Source organism: Pan troglodytes, chromosome 10 (genome assembly GCF_028858775.2).
Source record: "Pan troglodytes isolate AG18354 chromosome 10, NHGRI_mPanTro3-v2.0_pri, whole genome shotgun sequence".
Lineage (NCBI taxonomy): Eukaryota > Metazoa > Chordata > Mammalia > Primates > Hominidae > Pan > Pan troglodytes.
The window spans coordinates 109,245,207-109,262,315 of NC_072408.2; the positions used below are offsets into that span (position 1 = coordinate 109,245,207).

Sequence of the window (17,109 nt, forward strand, 5' to 3'; positions counted from 1 at the left end):
CAGAATGCCCAGGCTCCATATGATGCAGGAGACAGCACTCGTGCTGGAGAGGGGTCTAGATCTCAGTCACAAGACCCACCATTCCAGAACTTTGGGACTCATCTCTTGACACCTACCCCCTCCCCAGTTAGAAACCAAGAGGTGCTGGGTCACCTGGGAAGAGAAAGAATGAATCTGCCTTTGCCCCAGCAAGCACGCTTTCCTGCCACATTCACCTAAAAGTCTTTTCTGAGATCCTTGCTTCCTGCCTGGCCAGTGGCTACTGTGTTCTGTGTGTGTTGGGTCTTGCCCAGTCCCCTTCCATCCTTCAGAGGGGCTCCCTGGGGTCACATCTCCAATAAGCCACCATGGTCCTCTTCCAGCCTCAGCTGAGGTTTAAGACCAGGAAGCAGCGAAGGTGTCATGGTGAACTTCTTGATCTCTCATCTTGTGCTTTTGCACAACATTATTAGTTCTAGCTCCAAAGATTAAAACCACATGTTGGCATTTCTTTTTTCAACAGAGTCCCCAAAAGACTTAAATGAGAGCTATTTCTTTCCTTACTCAACTTCCTTGCCTTCTCTTTTTCCTCCTTTACCTTCTCTTTAGTTCTTATTCTTTCTACTTAATGGCTAAAATTTTAATCTCTTATATTCATTTGTTCATTCGTTCACTCATTCAAGAGAAATTGATCAAGTGACTAAATGTGCATCAGATGTTTTATGTACTTCTGATGGCATAGTTGGTACCTCTGAGGTTTGTTTACAGTCTAGCTCTTAGAAAATGATGCCTGCAGATTTTGATCATTACAAACGTCTAGGCATTCTTATAGCCAAACAGAAATTTCTATTTTTAATGTTTCATGTTTAATTATGCTTGCTACTGAATATGAATTTTGAATAGTTCCCATTAGCCTTTTATTTTCTTTGGAAGATTATAGAATCTCAGAACTTGAAAGGTTACAAGCTTTGTTATTAAGTGCAATTATGGCAGACATTAACGATGGTCCAACAATTACTTTATGCAGGCATGTGAAAAGCATCTCAAAGTATATGCATGAGCTACTTAATTTTGACAACAAACTGATGTGGTAGATATTATTATTATCCCAATGTTACTGATGAAACTGAGGCTTGGGTACATCACATTATTTGGCAAGGGCTCTAAGCTGGTGTGTGAGAAAGCCAGGACTTCACTTTTGTCTGATACCAAAGCCCACGTTTGTTTAGCTACTGTTTTGTAACATCTTCCAATCATCACATCGTCCATAGCGGTGGGAGGGGAAATTTGCAATGCAGAGTGACCAAAGAGATGGGGATGTAATCCATCCCTTTGGTGCAAAGGAGCTTTTCTGACTTGTAAGCCAGGAGACTATGGGGCAGGATTTCTGCTTGGCCCACCCACATGCACAAGAGAGAGATCACTTGAGGATGGCTGGATCCCACCCAGGTGGGCTTACCTTCTGGGTCTTGGGCATGTCGGTGTGGCGCTGGGCACGGACAGAGCGAGCTGACTTGGCAGGCTTGAGGGGTGCGCAATACATCTCCAGCCTCCTTAGATCACAGCTCCGGAAGCAGCACTCATCCACGATGCCTGTCTGAGGCGCCCTCCGACTGCTGGAGCCATACCCTGTGGGCTTGTCTGCACAAATCAAACAGAATGGCCTCATGTTAGGGTGCAATCTGCTTTCTTCAGTCTTCCACCCAGCTCCTGCCTCTCCCCACAGCTAGTCAACCTACATATTCTGCAATGTCTCAACCTCTTCTTGAAACTTCCCCAATGATTCCTGACCCCACGTATCTTTCTGAATGCCAGTATGTCTCCCGGAGTCTGTACGACACTCATTAGCACTAACTCATTCACCATGCTATTTGTGGTAACTCTCCCCAAGTTTTGCAACCTGTAGGCAAGGATCTTGTCTATGCCCAATCCTAGTCTTTTCTTATATATTGGCTTCAGAGGATGGTAGAAATATTAAAATAAGATCATGCATTGTTTTCTTAATCTTGTTGGCAACGCTGCATTGTTTTTATAAGCAGGACAGCTCACATGTTTGCCTTTTTGTTTAACTGCTTTGACTATATAGTCAGGTTGAACATCAAAGAGTTTTTAAGTTTGGAAAGGGCTCCTCATTTTACTAATGTAAAAACTGAGACTCAGAGGTGGCAAAGACTTGCTGAAGGTCATTCATGCAGTAAATCGTGGAGTCAAGATGCAAACTCAGATCTACTTGCTGCAAAGCCCAAGTGCCTCATTGAGGAGCCCAGGAGAACTGTTGTATGACTCTGGAAAAGTCACTAAGCTCTCTGGGCCTCAGTTTTCCCATTTATGTAATGGAGTTAATAATATCTTCCTTGTAAGAATTGTTTGAGGATTAAATGAAATCAAGTATGAATAATGCATAGCACAGCACCTGACATATAGTGTAAGTCGTAAGTAAATCATAGCCAGCTTTCTGTGAGTACCGTTTCCAGGATCCTATGTGGTTTGTGAAGAAGCATTGTCACTATTGACCATGTACAGAAGCCTTGGGACTTGAAACTAATTACAATACCAATCTAGTAGGGCTCCCTCTCTTACCACCCCAAGAGGCCAGAACAATGAATTCTATTTCTTATTGGGTAACTGCCAAACTGAAACAGTGAACGAAATGTCCATCTTTCATGTGATTCTGTTCTAGCTCAGGCAAGGGCCGAGGGACAGAAACTTGCTTTCTCTTCTCCTCCCTTATCTCTCCTGGTCTTCTCCACGGATGCTCAGGCTTTATGGAAGAAATTTTATAAATCACGGGCACAGAAGAATCCAATTTATTAATCTGACATGTATTCAATCTTAATTCCTGACAGAAGAAAACATTACGTTTTAAATCACAAGTCTATGTTTGTGTAATAATGACACCATTACTTGAGGATAGGGTTTTGAAAGTCAGAATCCTCATGTATTTTGCACTCCCTCATTGGGGGAGATCAGGCCCATGGTAATGGCCTGCTACCAAACCAGTTTGGCTGCCTCCCTGCTGGAAGGGCCAGCATTCATGGCAACCTCTAAGAACCCAAATGCTTTCCTGATGCTTGGCACAGGACCCTGGTGGCTGCTTCCTCCCGTAAGGCAGGTTTATTGTCATTCTTAGGGCAGCTGGAGGTAGTAACTCAGTGAGGGTTCATTTGTGGTCTTTCTGGGCGGAGTCTGCTGTGCAGGTCTCGAAGCAGACCCTGTGGACTCCCAATGGCTGTGGCATTTGGGAGGGACTGGGACCTGGCAAGCCGTGTCTCAGCGGGTCCCCTGAGCAATGTAAACAATATTTTTTTGTTTTTTTGCTTTTATAATCTTTTCCTGGAACTATAAATTAGAGGAAAGACACAAATGGGCTTACACTGTCCTTTGTAATCCACAAAGGACTTCTACATACTTTTTGCTAAGTGGCTAGCCAGTAAAGCACAGCTGATACCCTTTGGCTTCTCTCTTGTGGGTGGGAAGGAAGGAAAAGGTGACTTGGCCTATTTTGTGATCATTGTATCTTTTGCCCATTACAGGTAATGATTGCCCTTTGTTGAAACTATAAATTTCCTAATGGGATGTAATTGGGATTCATTTGTTGATTATGAAATGGTAACTTGATGTTTGGGGGTGGGCTGGTAGGAAGAGCTCCAGAAACTTTCAAAGTTAGCCAACTCAGAAACAACTGATTTCAAAATTCATGGTTAGCCTTTGAAGACAGACAAGGGCAGGCTTTGGGATTCCAGGACCTATTTAGTATTTCCCTTTCAAGCTCCTCTAACTTAATTCTGCTTCTGAGGTCCCACAGGTGCTGGAGCTCCTTGTCTGCTATAAGAGGAAGACATTAACCTTCATCTTGGGATGGCAGAGAGAGTTTCTATGATTGTATATTCACTTCTTGGTGACTATAAACAACCATGAAACTCACCACATGTCGATTTCCTCTTGTAAAATAGAAAGTCATCATCATCACAGCAAAAAAAATAACAGGAAATACCAGGCATCTGGTTTATCACCTTGCTTAAATGAGCTCAGAATTTGACATGACTCAGTCAAACTCTAAGCTCATCTAAACTCTGAGCTCATGCTTTTTAGTCTGTAGATCGATGGGTTTAGGTACAGAGAATTTTAGGACTTTTCTGCAATGTTCCATAGAGAAAGTTTATCTTATGTCTACATTTGTTTTTTTAAAAAATATTGTTGAAATAGTGGTATACAGACTTAGATTTTGCCATAAATATAATTACCAATTATCTCTAGCTACCACAATCCTAGAGAGATGTTTTTCTTTGTCTACTCATAATGTCTACAATGGACTCATTGTACGTCATTGGGAATATATGAATATAACAAGTGTTTACCTATTGCCTTTTGAAGTTTAATTCATCTTTTGAAGTGCCCTGTAAGCTTGATTTCTTCTGGCTCTACATCAAAATATTTAACAAACAAAAAACTCATTTCTCGCCAATTGAAAGATCACAGTTGAGGGTCAAAGTTTTGTTCCATATCTTCAAATGCTACATATTGTTTATTTTTCCAGAACCACAATAAAGATATTTGCTGCTATGGTCTACAGGTAGAAGCCTGATACAATGTAATTTATTAGAAAGCTAATAAAACAATTGGCTTCAGTATTTGACATTTTCCTATTTGAGATAGTTATTTTTAATGACTTCTAAATTATAACTATTGTCATTTCGACTAATTTTTAAATGAGATGGAACTAATTGTTTTATCTTTGCCTTGAGAAACTCTTCATTACGTGCTGTATAATTCTGTCCCAGTGGGCAGAATCAGAGCTGGTAGGTGAATGAAAAACAAATATTGGCTTAATATAAGAAAAGCATTCCTAACAATTTGAATTTACAAGTGTTACATATGGGACAGATTTCAATGAAAAGTAATGAACTCCCCATTGCAGGAAACAGTTAAGTAAAGGCTGTAATAAACATCTGTCAGAGATCCTAGCAGAAGATTCCTATGTTGAACACAGTGGATGACTGCTATGGTCTTTTCTATTCCAGACATTCTATAACAAGTGAAGAGATGAAGGAGAAAACTGGCTTGGGCCCAATATTCAGTATGGTTGGAAACCACTTCAAGGAAGAGGTGCAAATATATTCTAACTTAGAAGGTGAAAAGTTGTTTTCTATCTATTTGAAGTTCCCCAAGATGCTCTAAACACTTTTTAATTGTCCTTACTCGATGCTACGAAAAAAAAAAAAAAAAGACAGGTGCCTGGTATAGTCCCTTCTACAGCAAGGTGTGGTCCAACAGTTCTGTTGTACTGGCATGATTAAGTGTTCATGCACTTACTCAACTGTTAGAATGAATAGGCATGTATAACATTCCACATAATTTTTCTTGCTGACAAAGTCTTGACATTAAAAATTTATATATTTATTTTGTCAGTTTTGCTTCAAAGGTTTCATAGCATGTAGACCAAAGATTGCTTACCAGACAAGTTGGCCACCACCTATCCTAGACTTTGACTCCTCCATGACTAGACATAATGTTTAGTCACAATGTACTGCTGTATCTTAAAAGTTGGCCAACAGACAGAATTCCAATGGTTAAACAGCTGGCTTCTATAATAACAGCACTTCCCTTTAAATAATGCATGGTCAGGGGAGTAATTCAATAATCTTCAGGGCAAACTTGCTAGTTACAAGGGTTTTGGGCAGAACTGTGGCATCATCAAAACCACACCAATTAGCTGAGTCTCACATTTTGTAATGGATGCAAGCAACTCGCTCCCCTCCATCTCTGAAGGGAAATGTGTAATGCTGAGATTTAACCGGGGTCATCACTTCTAGAACAAAGGACTCTGGTTGTTCATCACTGGCAAAAATGGTACTACCTCCTCTACTGATGCTGCATAAGTTTGTGTTTCTTATAGATTTCTGGGAATGCAGTTGGAACAATGTATTCAGCTTTAATTTCCTTTGAAACTTCCCATCTTGCTTCTTGAGAAAGTTTTATTTTAACTATTTCAACTCTATCATTGGAAAGGGAAGACATTGATTTGAAGAGTCAGTATTTAAATAATAAAAAAACGCAAACGTTTTCAAGTTGGGAAGCAACTAGTTCTTAAGATATACATTTGTTATTCTTTGAGTTCTAAGGAATAAAACTATTCTTTAGAAATTTGCTAACAGGAAGAGGTTCCAAAGTTGATCCCTTTTTTTTTTTTTTTTTTTGAAAGGAGGAAAAAAGAGGTAAGACAATTAACCTGGATTTTAAGGGCTATTTCTAGAAAATGTTCAATTAGATGTCTGATAAAAAACACAAATGAAATTATTAGCTAATAAAAATGAATCTGCATTTCACTTAGATTAATTAAGGATTGATTACACAACGAAATATTACAGTTAAGATCTGAAGAATCTGGAAACTTAGGTTTTTCACACCAGTTATTTATTTCAGAACTCCAGACACATTGCCAATTTAGAATAACTTGGAACGGTTAGTTTTTTAGGGCAAGATTTTCTCCCTGGGCCGCCTTATTTAATATAAATTCATTTGGTTTGCATTATTTTGCATGAGATACTAGTAGGAAAATTGTATAAGATATGAATAATCTTAAAGTAGTCTTCATTTTAGCATTTTAATTACTATTTTCATTTGTGGAAAAGGGAGAATCACCTCCCAATATTTCCTACATCTCTGATGGCTTTATAATGAAGACTTGAGTCCTTTCATAAATTTCTAATATAAGGAAAATTGTGATTATATTATTACCAAGACCCCAATGTAATACATCGAATGGTTGATATTTCCAGAATTCATAGGATTTGCATTTACTTGAAAACCTTTTGACAGTCAATATTTTGCCTTTAAATTTTTGTCTATTGAAATCACAACTTGAATTAAGGCAATTATTGAGTTATACATTGTCATGTGCTTAGTAAAGATATGGAAAGAAGCTTTTACTACTGTCAACTGGCCACATATTTTTACGTTTAGAATAACATGAGTATGTACACACATATACTCAAACACATATTAGGGAATTAAGTGAATTACCGTAGTACCAAAGCTGCTGTAAAACATTTTGAAATTAGGATTTTTAAAAAAGATTTTCTAATATATCTATTGCCTGCCTTATACTTTGCTAGGAGACCCTGTACATTTCTGCTTTTCTGTGGAAGGATCTTTCCAAGTAAGATTGACCTTTGGCATCTTAAAAGTGAACACTGAGAAAATGTTCTCTTTTCTATGAACTGCATGTCATAAACTTTTCTTGAAAACCTATCAAATTTAGGCATTGATTTCACTTTTGGCCTGTGTTAATTTTTAATTGCCAGTGTTTGCTGGTCTCACTACCTCTCAATTGGACAAGGTCATCTTTTTCTAGGAATTATGGCCCTCTACGACCTGCCCCCACCCTCACTACTCAGCAACTCTTTCTCAGCCACTAAATCCCCATAACCCAAAAGACCAAAGTCTTCCGTTACCCAATCAAGTCAATGTTTTTGTTTCTCTGAGTCTAAAAGGAATGAAGCAGAGTTCTATGGGGCTGCCCCTTTGTTGAAAGCCTCCTTTCTTTTGGAAGCCCAAGTCAAGAGCAGGTGTGAAAAGAATGCTATTCAGCTCACCTTGGTTTCCAAGGCCAGGAAGCTAAAGTGCAAGTCCTAGGGGCAATAACAGCAAGAGATTCAAAGCAGAAACATTACTGTTTTAGGACTCTTTGGAGAAATGGGCAGACAGAGTGGGAAGCAACATGATGTATTACTTTAGCCTGATACAATGCCCTGGAGGATGAGCGTCTTGCCAGGACAGCACAATTTACTAGCTTAGGTCTGATTCCAGGGCTTGGAGGAGATAGATGTAGCCAACAAAATTATACTTTGGCAAGAGAAATGCTTTGCTGGACAGAAAAATGTTGTCCTAAGGGAATGGTTTGGTTTATCAACATCTAAGGTGAAAGATAATCAAATGCCAAGAGGTCATTTTTATGTTTGAATTATTTCAGTGGGGCCTGCTATATAAGTTAGCTACCATTTTCTAGTTATATTGTTTGTATTATTTAGAACATATTACAGAATTTGAGTATGATCTGCCTGTGACATCTGTCATACCAATGACAGAAGCAATATGTAAAGTGGCTAAAAGCACAAGTTTTGGAACCAGACAGTCTGGATTCCACTGTTTCTTTACTGTTAAGCTTTCATTTGGCAAAGGACTCAACCTTCTAAGATTCAGGTCCTCATATGTAAAATGGATATATAAGAGTACCTCCCAGGACTGGCATGAAGATTAAGTGAGAATGTACGCAAAGTGTTTTGCACAATGGCTGGTATATGGTAAACTATATAAATGTTAACAATTATTATTATGGTGTTGAATTGGTTAACATAGCTAGTTGGGCAGGTATCCTCTTCCTCCATTAATCTTAAAAATGCATCCTTTCCAAAGTTTGGTTGAAGCAGATGGCCTTTCTAGATATTGTTATTCACTAAAGTAAATGAATAGCTGTTCTCTTGAAAGAATATCCAAACTTTATGTTGTATAGACTGGTCTGAATAGTTTTAATCTAGAATAGACACTATGAGAATGAATCTTTCAATCAAGTCAAATAAGGCGTATGGGCTTATCTTGACCCCTTGTTACCTTTGATTTGTCCCAAATAATCCACTGGTTAAAATCATTGGCTTTTTGGTATTAATATCAATGCTTCTTATTTCAAAACAATGCTGCAAGGCCTGGGATGAGTGTGGTGAAATACATGGTCAGAAATGGTTTCCCAATCACTTTCACCCAGCATAGTATTTCTCTCGTCTCTCTCTACTTCATGTCTCATCTCATTCTGTTCTCTTCTTTTCTATTTCCTTTCCTCTTCTGCTGCTGACAGCCTTTGACATTCTTTTTATTCACTGATGTACTTTTGAGCAAGGCTTATGCCACTGTGGAGTTTACGGTAGGCTAGGTATTAGCATTTCATTTCCTCCCTGGAATGACTGAAAACCAGGGCTCCCTCTCCTGCCAGCCATGCTTTGGGAATAAGCAGTTACCCAGTATACAGTGTCACCAGGCCGCTTAATCACTACTCCATCTTGGACCCATGCCTGAATGAGATGAAAACTGCCAGAGAAAGAATAAGAAGGGATGTTGAGGAATCACATACGTGGGCCTTAGCTATCTCATTTTTTTTTCTTTTTTTTAGAAAGACTGACAACAACTGTAAGCTGAGACTGGCTCCAGCTTGGAGATTGTAGCTATGCCACCAGCATTATCTCCTGTACTTACACTCTTATTGTTATTTTACTCTTTCAGATGTGGGAAGAGAGGCCTTGTAACAAAACATAAGGCATTCGTGAGTAGAGGGTAACGCCCTCTTTCTGGTGCCACAGAAAGATGAATCAGCCAAAGGGATATTAAAACACATTCTCTTTATTTTTAGTTTCTCTCTAAAGTCTTTCATTTCTTTTTTTCTTTGTAACTTGGCACCTGCCCTCTGTTCTCAGGGGCCCTGCTCCCCATTAGTCTCCTCACTCAGGGACCTGTTTTTTGCTCAGGGCACATCTGGACCTTGTCCCAGGGGTGGGAGTGACATGGTCAGGATGGCAGGTGAAGGGGTGGTGGCTGCCAGGGCAGTCTGGCGTGTCTGGAGGGAGAGTGTTGGGAGGTGGACGCTCCTTAAAGAGAGGCATCCGGGCCTGCATCAGGGAGTAAACTGTTGGAAGACAGCCTCTACAGCAGCAGAAACAGCCCTTGGCACTGTCGCAGAGAAGGGAGCAGCCAGAGTCAGCGACAGATTGAACACAGGAGAGAGGGAAGGAGGGAGGGCGAGTGGGAGGAGATGGTTTGGTGTTACATGATATAAATAACTGCATGGTGCAGACTTGAGTGCCAGTTGGGTTGTGTGTGATGTCCCTTTCATGCTGGTGTATCAACAGTGTTGTTCTTGGATTGAGAGGTCCTGGGGAATGTTTCTATAGCACCTAGCACAGTGCCATATGCAGAGAGGGAATAAAAACAAGGCAATATGGTATATTGAAAACAACATTGGATTACAGCCCCAAATCCTCTGTGTGGATGCACAAGTCACCCAAATTCTCTGAGATTCAGTTTCTCATGTAAACAACCAAATGTGCTAGATAGTATCATGCACCCCTTCTAAAAAGATGACCCTAAATATCCAGATGGTCATGCATGACCCATTTTGTAATCAATAATGTGTATATATATATATATATATATATATATATATATATATATATATATGGCATATTAATGTTTCTAGCTAATAATAGGGGAGTATAGTAGTGAAGAGAAGTTTGATGAGAAAACCAAGAGTTTTCTCTTTTTTAGATTTAATTTTGGATGTAAACAAGATGTATAAGCTGAATTTAAGGAAAGCAGGGATCAGTGTTGAGTCTGATGAAGGAAAATGTCTAATTTGGAGTTGGGCTTGATTAGGGGAAGGAGACAAGCCCATCTATATGGATTGCAGAAGCCAGCTCAAGGTAGGGCACAAAGAGCCCTTTAGAGAGTCATTTGAAGCAGGTGATAGAATCAAACTACATTTTGAAAACCGGAGTCCTAAGGAAAGAGAGATGGCCCTCACTTCTGTGGGCACTCAGAAATGAGAATTAGTATGAGAAGAGTCTTTCTAATCATCCTTGGGCATGGCCTTTTACTTTTATTCTTCACAAAGCGGCATCTTCATAAGGTAAACAAATGACTCTTTCGGCCCCAGGAGGACTGTTAATATTGTTGACCAGATTGCTTTATTTCCTAGTGTTCAACATAGGCCAATGTTTTCTTTCACTAATTTCCCTGGTGTCTGTCAATGCTACATGAGTTCTCTGTGTGATATTCACTTATTTTCAGGTGGACAGATGCATAGTTTCCTTGGAAATGTCTAGCCATAACTACATGTTATCTCTGATAGTATGAATGGGCTTCCAGACAGGACATCATCTATGCCATTGGTACCCAACATCTGCCCAGAATATAAAATCAGAAGATAAAGATTAAACTTAGTTTTTCAAATGCCATCCTCTTTTTTTGGTAAAATAAATTATTGCTAAGTTCAGTAAAATTTAAAAGTCTATACGAAGAGTGCTCAAGCATGTTGTGGTATTATTTTTTTCAAAATACCAAGCAAGTATGCAGACTGAGGCTGAATGGTTCATTTAGGGTGTGATAACATTATTTCAGGAATTTCAGATAAAATCTGGACTCATCAGATCATTATTTCTTTTCTTTCTGCAGGATTTTGCTGCTATTATTTCTTTCCCTTTTATTCTTAATATATTATTGCTTAAACATGACCATGAAACTGTAAGTGCCTTCCTTAAATTATTGTATTTTAGAATGCCATATATCTTTGGATATTGTAGCAAACTCAAGGTCAACTGAAGAGGTTTCTTAGTAATCTTGTGGCCTTCACTGAGCCTGTTTCTTAGCCATTGCACTCCTCCCAATCCCCTCCCCCATGAAAACTATTTTTCTGAATTGAAGAAATGAACTATGAATAAGGAAAAAGAAAAAGAGAGGTGTGGTTTAAGTTACAGTTTGTCTCCAAGCTAAATCATGTTCTCATCTTTATTTCATCTGGGACCAACATCATGCCCAGATTCCCAAACCTCCTTAAATGCTTTTTAACAAATGTAATTATCCATCGAGAAAAATCTCTGATTTATTTTACTGAATTCAGCAAAGAAAAATATTCTCAGCTTATGATATTGGCAGGAGAAATCATACTCTTTCTTATTTTTCTTTTTTCTTACATACTCAAACATGCTGTGAATGGCCACATCACTCTGCTTTGGGATCCACTCTGAGGCAATGGCCTTTTGGCCTTCTGGCCAACCGCTCACTTCTGTGAATTTCCTTTCTGAGAACTAGAGACTGTAGCCCCAGAAGTCATTTTCCAATTTATCACAGGACCTATCCATGGTTACAGAATTAGTTGGCCTCCTTGAGAATACGCAATGTGAGACCTAATGTGACACACAGCTGGGGAAGCTCCTTTGGTGCAGGGACACTGGGCCAGGATAACTGCTTGTGGGCCATTTTATTTCCCTGGACACTTGCCTTCTGTCTGCTCTCTTTGTCTCACATCTGGGTTTGAGAAAGCTGTGTGGAGGCATCACTTATGCCAATACTTAGGCGTAAGTAGCTCTGCTTTGCTCAAGCAGAAGTGAGGGCCTAAGTTCAGGATTTAAACATTCCTTTCTGATACACAGTCTTTCAACAGGGCAGCCTCCATTCTCTCTTCTCAGCCTTCCAGCCAAGTACCTGCTACTTTGTAACCCCAATGGGAAGCCTCTTCCCTTTGGGAAAAAGGAGAATATCAAAATCCACTGACCTCTCGCTGGGTATGGTCTTTGTAATCTCCACTATGTTAACTGGATGCCTGTTTATATAAAAGCTACATTTAGTAACCTTTAGGCTGACGAATGAAATGACCCTCAAGGTATTGTAGCAGCTTCCATATGATAAGGATAGAAGGAAAGAAGTGAAGCTTTTGACTCTGAGTAGTAGGAGTTCTGATGAGAGAATGTAGACAGAGCTACACACATCCTCTTAACTGAACTGTAAGTTCAAGCCATTGAAGATGACTTAAAAAAAAGAATTTTAGTAAAAAGCAGGCTGCTGGTTCAGGAATATTTTAATCTACTTCTAAAGACTTGCTAATTTATTTTTCTTCTCAAACAACTTGTTCATCTTCTCCTCTTCATCTCTCTTCCTTGCTCTGGGTCAGGAAGACACTCTGGTAAAGGTCACTTATGAAGTCCTAGCCTCCTCATGTCTTCTCATCGAGCCAGTGCTCCCACGGTCCACTGAGATCTGCCTTTGGCAGTCATTTCCCTCAGTTGGACTCTCAGCCATCATAAATTCTTTGCATTTTTCAGAACATCTGTGCCTTCTTTTGCCACATCTTTTTTCTTGGTGCTCAACAGGTCACAAATCAGCCTGTACTTCTCTTTCCAGGCTGTTGATGTCTTAATACTCTCTTTTCAAACCAAATTCCTCTCTTGTGTCTGGCTGTGGCTCTTAGCTCCCCAGCCTTCTCATCTCCCCCATCTGGGTTAGTCATCTGTGGCATCATCAAGGGGTCTCTTTCTCTTAGCCTTCTATCTGGCCTGAACTTCTGCATTTCTCTGAATGTCAGAGTAACTACACATACCACACTACTAGGCTTGAAGCTTAGTTAAGTTCTCTAACATGATTTAAACACAGTGCAGAAAACACTTCCATGGAAGCATGAACGCTTGAAAAGACTCAAACTTAGAGGATACTAATTAGCTACTGAGAGAGAAGGCACTATAACAAGACCCAAAGATATAATCAAATGAAGTTGAAAACTATTCCATTAAACACAAGTTTCTCCTTGACATTTAGAAAAATCAGGGCGTTTGCAATAATACACTACCAATAGCTTCCCTTTATTGAGTGCTTCCTACTAAGCTACTATAGTAAATATTACTTTTCTTGTCTTATTTACACATGTGCAGTATCTACATGGAGGCAGCATTATTACTACATCCATTTTACATTTTAGAAAGCTGAGGCTTAGCAAGGTTAAGTACCTTGACCTAAATCATACATCTAGTAAGTTGCAAAGCCAGGTCACCTTACTCGGGAACACCTTGAAAGTGAGAGAATTCCCTGGGGATGAAGAACTCTGAAGTTGATACCTTTACTGGGATTCTTGTGGGCACATGATGCTAATATCAATGAAGAATATGGGTGAAGGCATCTAAGTGGACCCACTAACCCCAGGATTTGAGTACATGCAGTGCACAGAGTTTTATCCTAGGTATTCTAGAGAATGCCAGAAGGAATGCCATGCATGGCTTTTTCCCTTGAGAGAGAAGTCTGTGCACTTCTGCAGTTTAGGACATAGCTCTTGCATGCTCACATCTTACCCAGTGCATTGTGACCCTTTCAGTTTCAGATGGGGCAGTCAGCCTTGTTTCATAGCCTGCCAAGACCCTTGAATTGCATAAAGTTATAACAACTTTAGCAGACACTGAAATAGAGAAGTTTTTACCCATAATCTTGATATCCCAGCAAATCACTTTATCTTCATTTTTCAAAATTGTTTCTGTTTCTCATCCAGATACATACATTATTTTGGCCATAACCTAAATTTAATGCAGTACTGTATTTTTTCCCACTTAACATGACATTGTAAGCGTTTCCCATATTACTATATAGTTTTCATAATTATAATTTTAAAACTGCAGAATATTTTACTGAGTAGATATGCCATCATTTGTTTCTGTAACCATTTTCCTATTACTAGGCATTTAGGCTATTTCTAGTTTTATTATCATTTTAACTAATGCAGCAATAAATGTCTTTGTACACATAACATTCTACTACTTATAGATCATTTATAAGAATAAATTCCAAGGAATGGAATTACTGAGTCAAAGGGTATTACCAGACAATCCTATTTTGATGAAAGCCCACAATTTTGCATAAGGACCAGAGGAATTTAATCAACAAAGCAGAGAATTATATCCAGATTTTCTCCCGGGATTAGAAAAGAGACAGCCAAGGTGGAGCACAGACAGGGACCTTACCTGTGTCCTGTGAGTTAGAATAAATGAACCAATTTCTGTTTTCAATTACTAGTGCAGTTTCCTTTGAAGGAAACATGGGGCGTAACCAAGACTTGAGTTTGGCATCCAAAGGTTTTCTAAGTAGAAGTAAAACCGAGGAAAATGAAATTGATGACAAGACTCTGGTCTCTCAACTTTGAAAATCACCAAGTACTTGTATACATATGTAACTAACCTGCACGTTGTGCACATGTACCCTAAAACTTAAAGTATAATAAAAATACATACATACATACATACATACATACATACATACATACATACATAAACAAATAAAAATAAAAAACTTAAAAAAAAATCACCAAGTACGTATGAGGTTTCTTCTCTAGGGTAGGGAGAGAGGTTCAACACACAGCTGCCAAGACAGCACCACACTTCAGTGTATGGGAGTGGGAGAGTTCGCATCCTAAATAACAAAGGCTCTGCTCCTGTGCTCCTTCTGAACCCAGGTCCTCTCTGGAGAACCTGGCTCCTCCCTAATCTGGTGTCTCTCCACCTTTGTTTGGGTCATGATATCCCTGACAATGTGCCTTCTCATCCAATCCAAAATTTGGCTGAACACTCCTGTCCTTCTTTCACCACATTATTATTCTCCTTTTTATAAACATTTGGTCACATGTAAACTTGAGCACCTACTGAATTCTAGACGCTATTCTCAGTACCAGGGATAAGAAGTTAACAACACAGAAAAAAACAGGATAACAGGTCACTATCTCCTTATAATCAGGGTAACTGTAACAAACTTAAAGGAAACTGCAATGCAGGGATGCTGAACTCAACAGTTCAAGGATAATTGCTCAGAGAAATTGTTGAAGTCTCAGTCTAGCAACACAAAATTTCTTCAGGCCCCCATGAGAATTCTTGTCTGATGACCTCATTCCCATTAACCTTCTAAATATGGAAAATGATTACTTTGTGTATCATAAACAAGCTCTTAACTGTATATTAGCCTTTTTTTTTCTGTTTTGTGAAGACTGTCCTGTTCTTTCCTATTTGATTTTGAGCATCTCGAGGGCAGAAACTGTCATCTCATCCTTCTGTGTTTAGAAGCACTACACTGGGCATTTGGACACTTCACAAATGCTCACTGATTGGTGGATTGACAAGTTGGGTGCACAAACAGTACAAAGAGAGAAGCAATAGAAGAAATGTGTACTTCAGAAAGAAGAAACCTAACACCAGGGCCAGTCTCAAGTCTCCATTTCCTTTCTTGTTAAAAGAGGATGATCATCATATTTCCCTCTACAGGGTTTTTGTGAGTTAAGGCACAAAGAGAGCTTGAGACAGCTTGTGGCACAGAGCAAGCACTCCCAGAATGTCATCTCACCTCACCCTCCTTAGCATCATTATGAAGAACTGATTGTGACGTCATGTGGTGAAGGGCTTAGAACACAGGCTCTGGAGGAGATTGCCTGGGTTCAGATGCTGGCTAAACCATTTCTTTTTTTACTTGAAAAACAAATTTTTTGATTTCACTTGTTTCATCATTTGAGTTCAGAGGGCATTTCAAAAGTACAGTCATCTCTGTATTTGCAGGTTCCATGTCCACAACCATGGATAGAAAATATTTGAAAGAAAATTAAAAATAACAATATAACAATTAAAAATAATACACATTTTAAAAATACAGTATAACAGGTGTTTACATAGAATTTACATTATATTAGATGTTATAAGTGATCCAGAGATGATTTTAAAGTGCACAAGAAAAGTGCATAGGTTACATGCAAGTATTCATACCACGCCATTTTACAGTAGAGCCTTGAGCATACCATTTCTAACTATGTGATGTGAGGAAGCTCCTTAACCTCTCAGGTTGCATCCAAAAAGAGGCACATACTCACCTCACAAGGTGCTTGTGATGCATGCATGAGTGAACACTTACCCAATATTAGTTAAAATGACTCAGCAAAGACTCAGTGAATGGCCGTTATCTGCCTGGGCTTGGTGCTCAGAATATAGAAGAGGACACAGGATACACAGGTTACACAGTCTCCCCACATCCCCCAGCATGCCTGTAGTCCATAATGTGTATTGGCATCATCAATCCATATAGCTAATTCCAGAGAGTGCCTGGCAGTTCAAAAATCATTTTCACATACATTTTGTGCATCAGCCATTTCAACAACCTTATGGTGCCAATGGAATTATTCTCACTTTTATAAATGAAAAAACTGAGAGTTTAAGTGGCTTATGAATCTGGAAGTTCCTTTGATTTCAAATGGCAAGACTTCTCCACCCACATACTTGTCCCCAAACCTCATGAAAGGATGAAATTCAGGCCCATAATTCTGTGGGGGTTCCTGAAGCAGGTAGTGCCCAAGATAACTAACACATACTAGTGGTTTTCAAACTTGAGCCTGCATCTTTATCACCTGGATGGCTTATTAAAACACGATCAACAGGCCCCACTTTTAGAGTTGCTGTTTCAACAGGTACTGGGGTGGTGCTCAAGCACTTGCATTTTCCATAAGTTCTCAGATGATGCCAGTGCCTGTGTGCAATATCAACTCCTAATATGTGTGTATATAATATACGATCACGTCCT

At 39.2% G+C, this 17,109-nt stretch overlaps 1 protein-coding gene and 1 long non-coding RNA gene across 10 annotated transcripts in view; one reads left to right on the forward strand and one right to left on the reverse strand.

Annotated features, from left to right (window-relative positions):
* Positions 1 to 17,109, reverse strand: part of IGF1 (insulin like growth factor 1) — an 84,156-nt gene that overhangs the window by 22,171 nt on the left and 44,876 nt on the right. For all 9 annotated transcript variants that reach the window (XM_001156521.8, XM_001156345.8, XM_001156403.8 and 6 more), the window contains exon 3: positions 1,439 to 1,620. In XM_001156521.8, coding sequence (XP_001156521.1) covers positions 1,439 to 1,620 — 182 coding nt within the window. The remainder of the gene's footprint in view (positions 1 to 1,438; positions 1,621 to 17,109) is intronic.
* LOC107967618 (uncharacterized) overlaps positions 1 to 17,109 on the forward strand; it is a 57,609-nt gene that overhangs the window by 13,923 nt on the left and 26,577 nt on the right. The window contains exon 6 of the long non-coding RNA XR_010148437.1: positions 5,001 to 5,110. This is a non-coding gene — a long non-coding RNA (uncharacterized LOC107967618). The remainder of the gene's footprint in view (positions 1 to 5,000; positions 5,111 to 17,109) is intronic.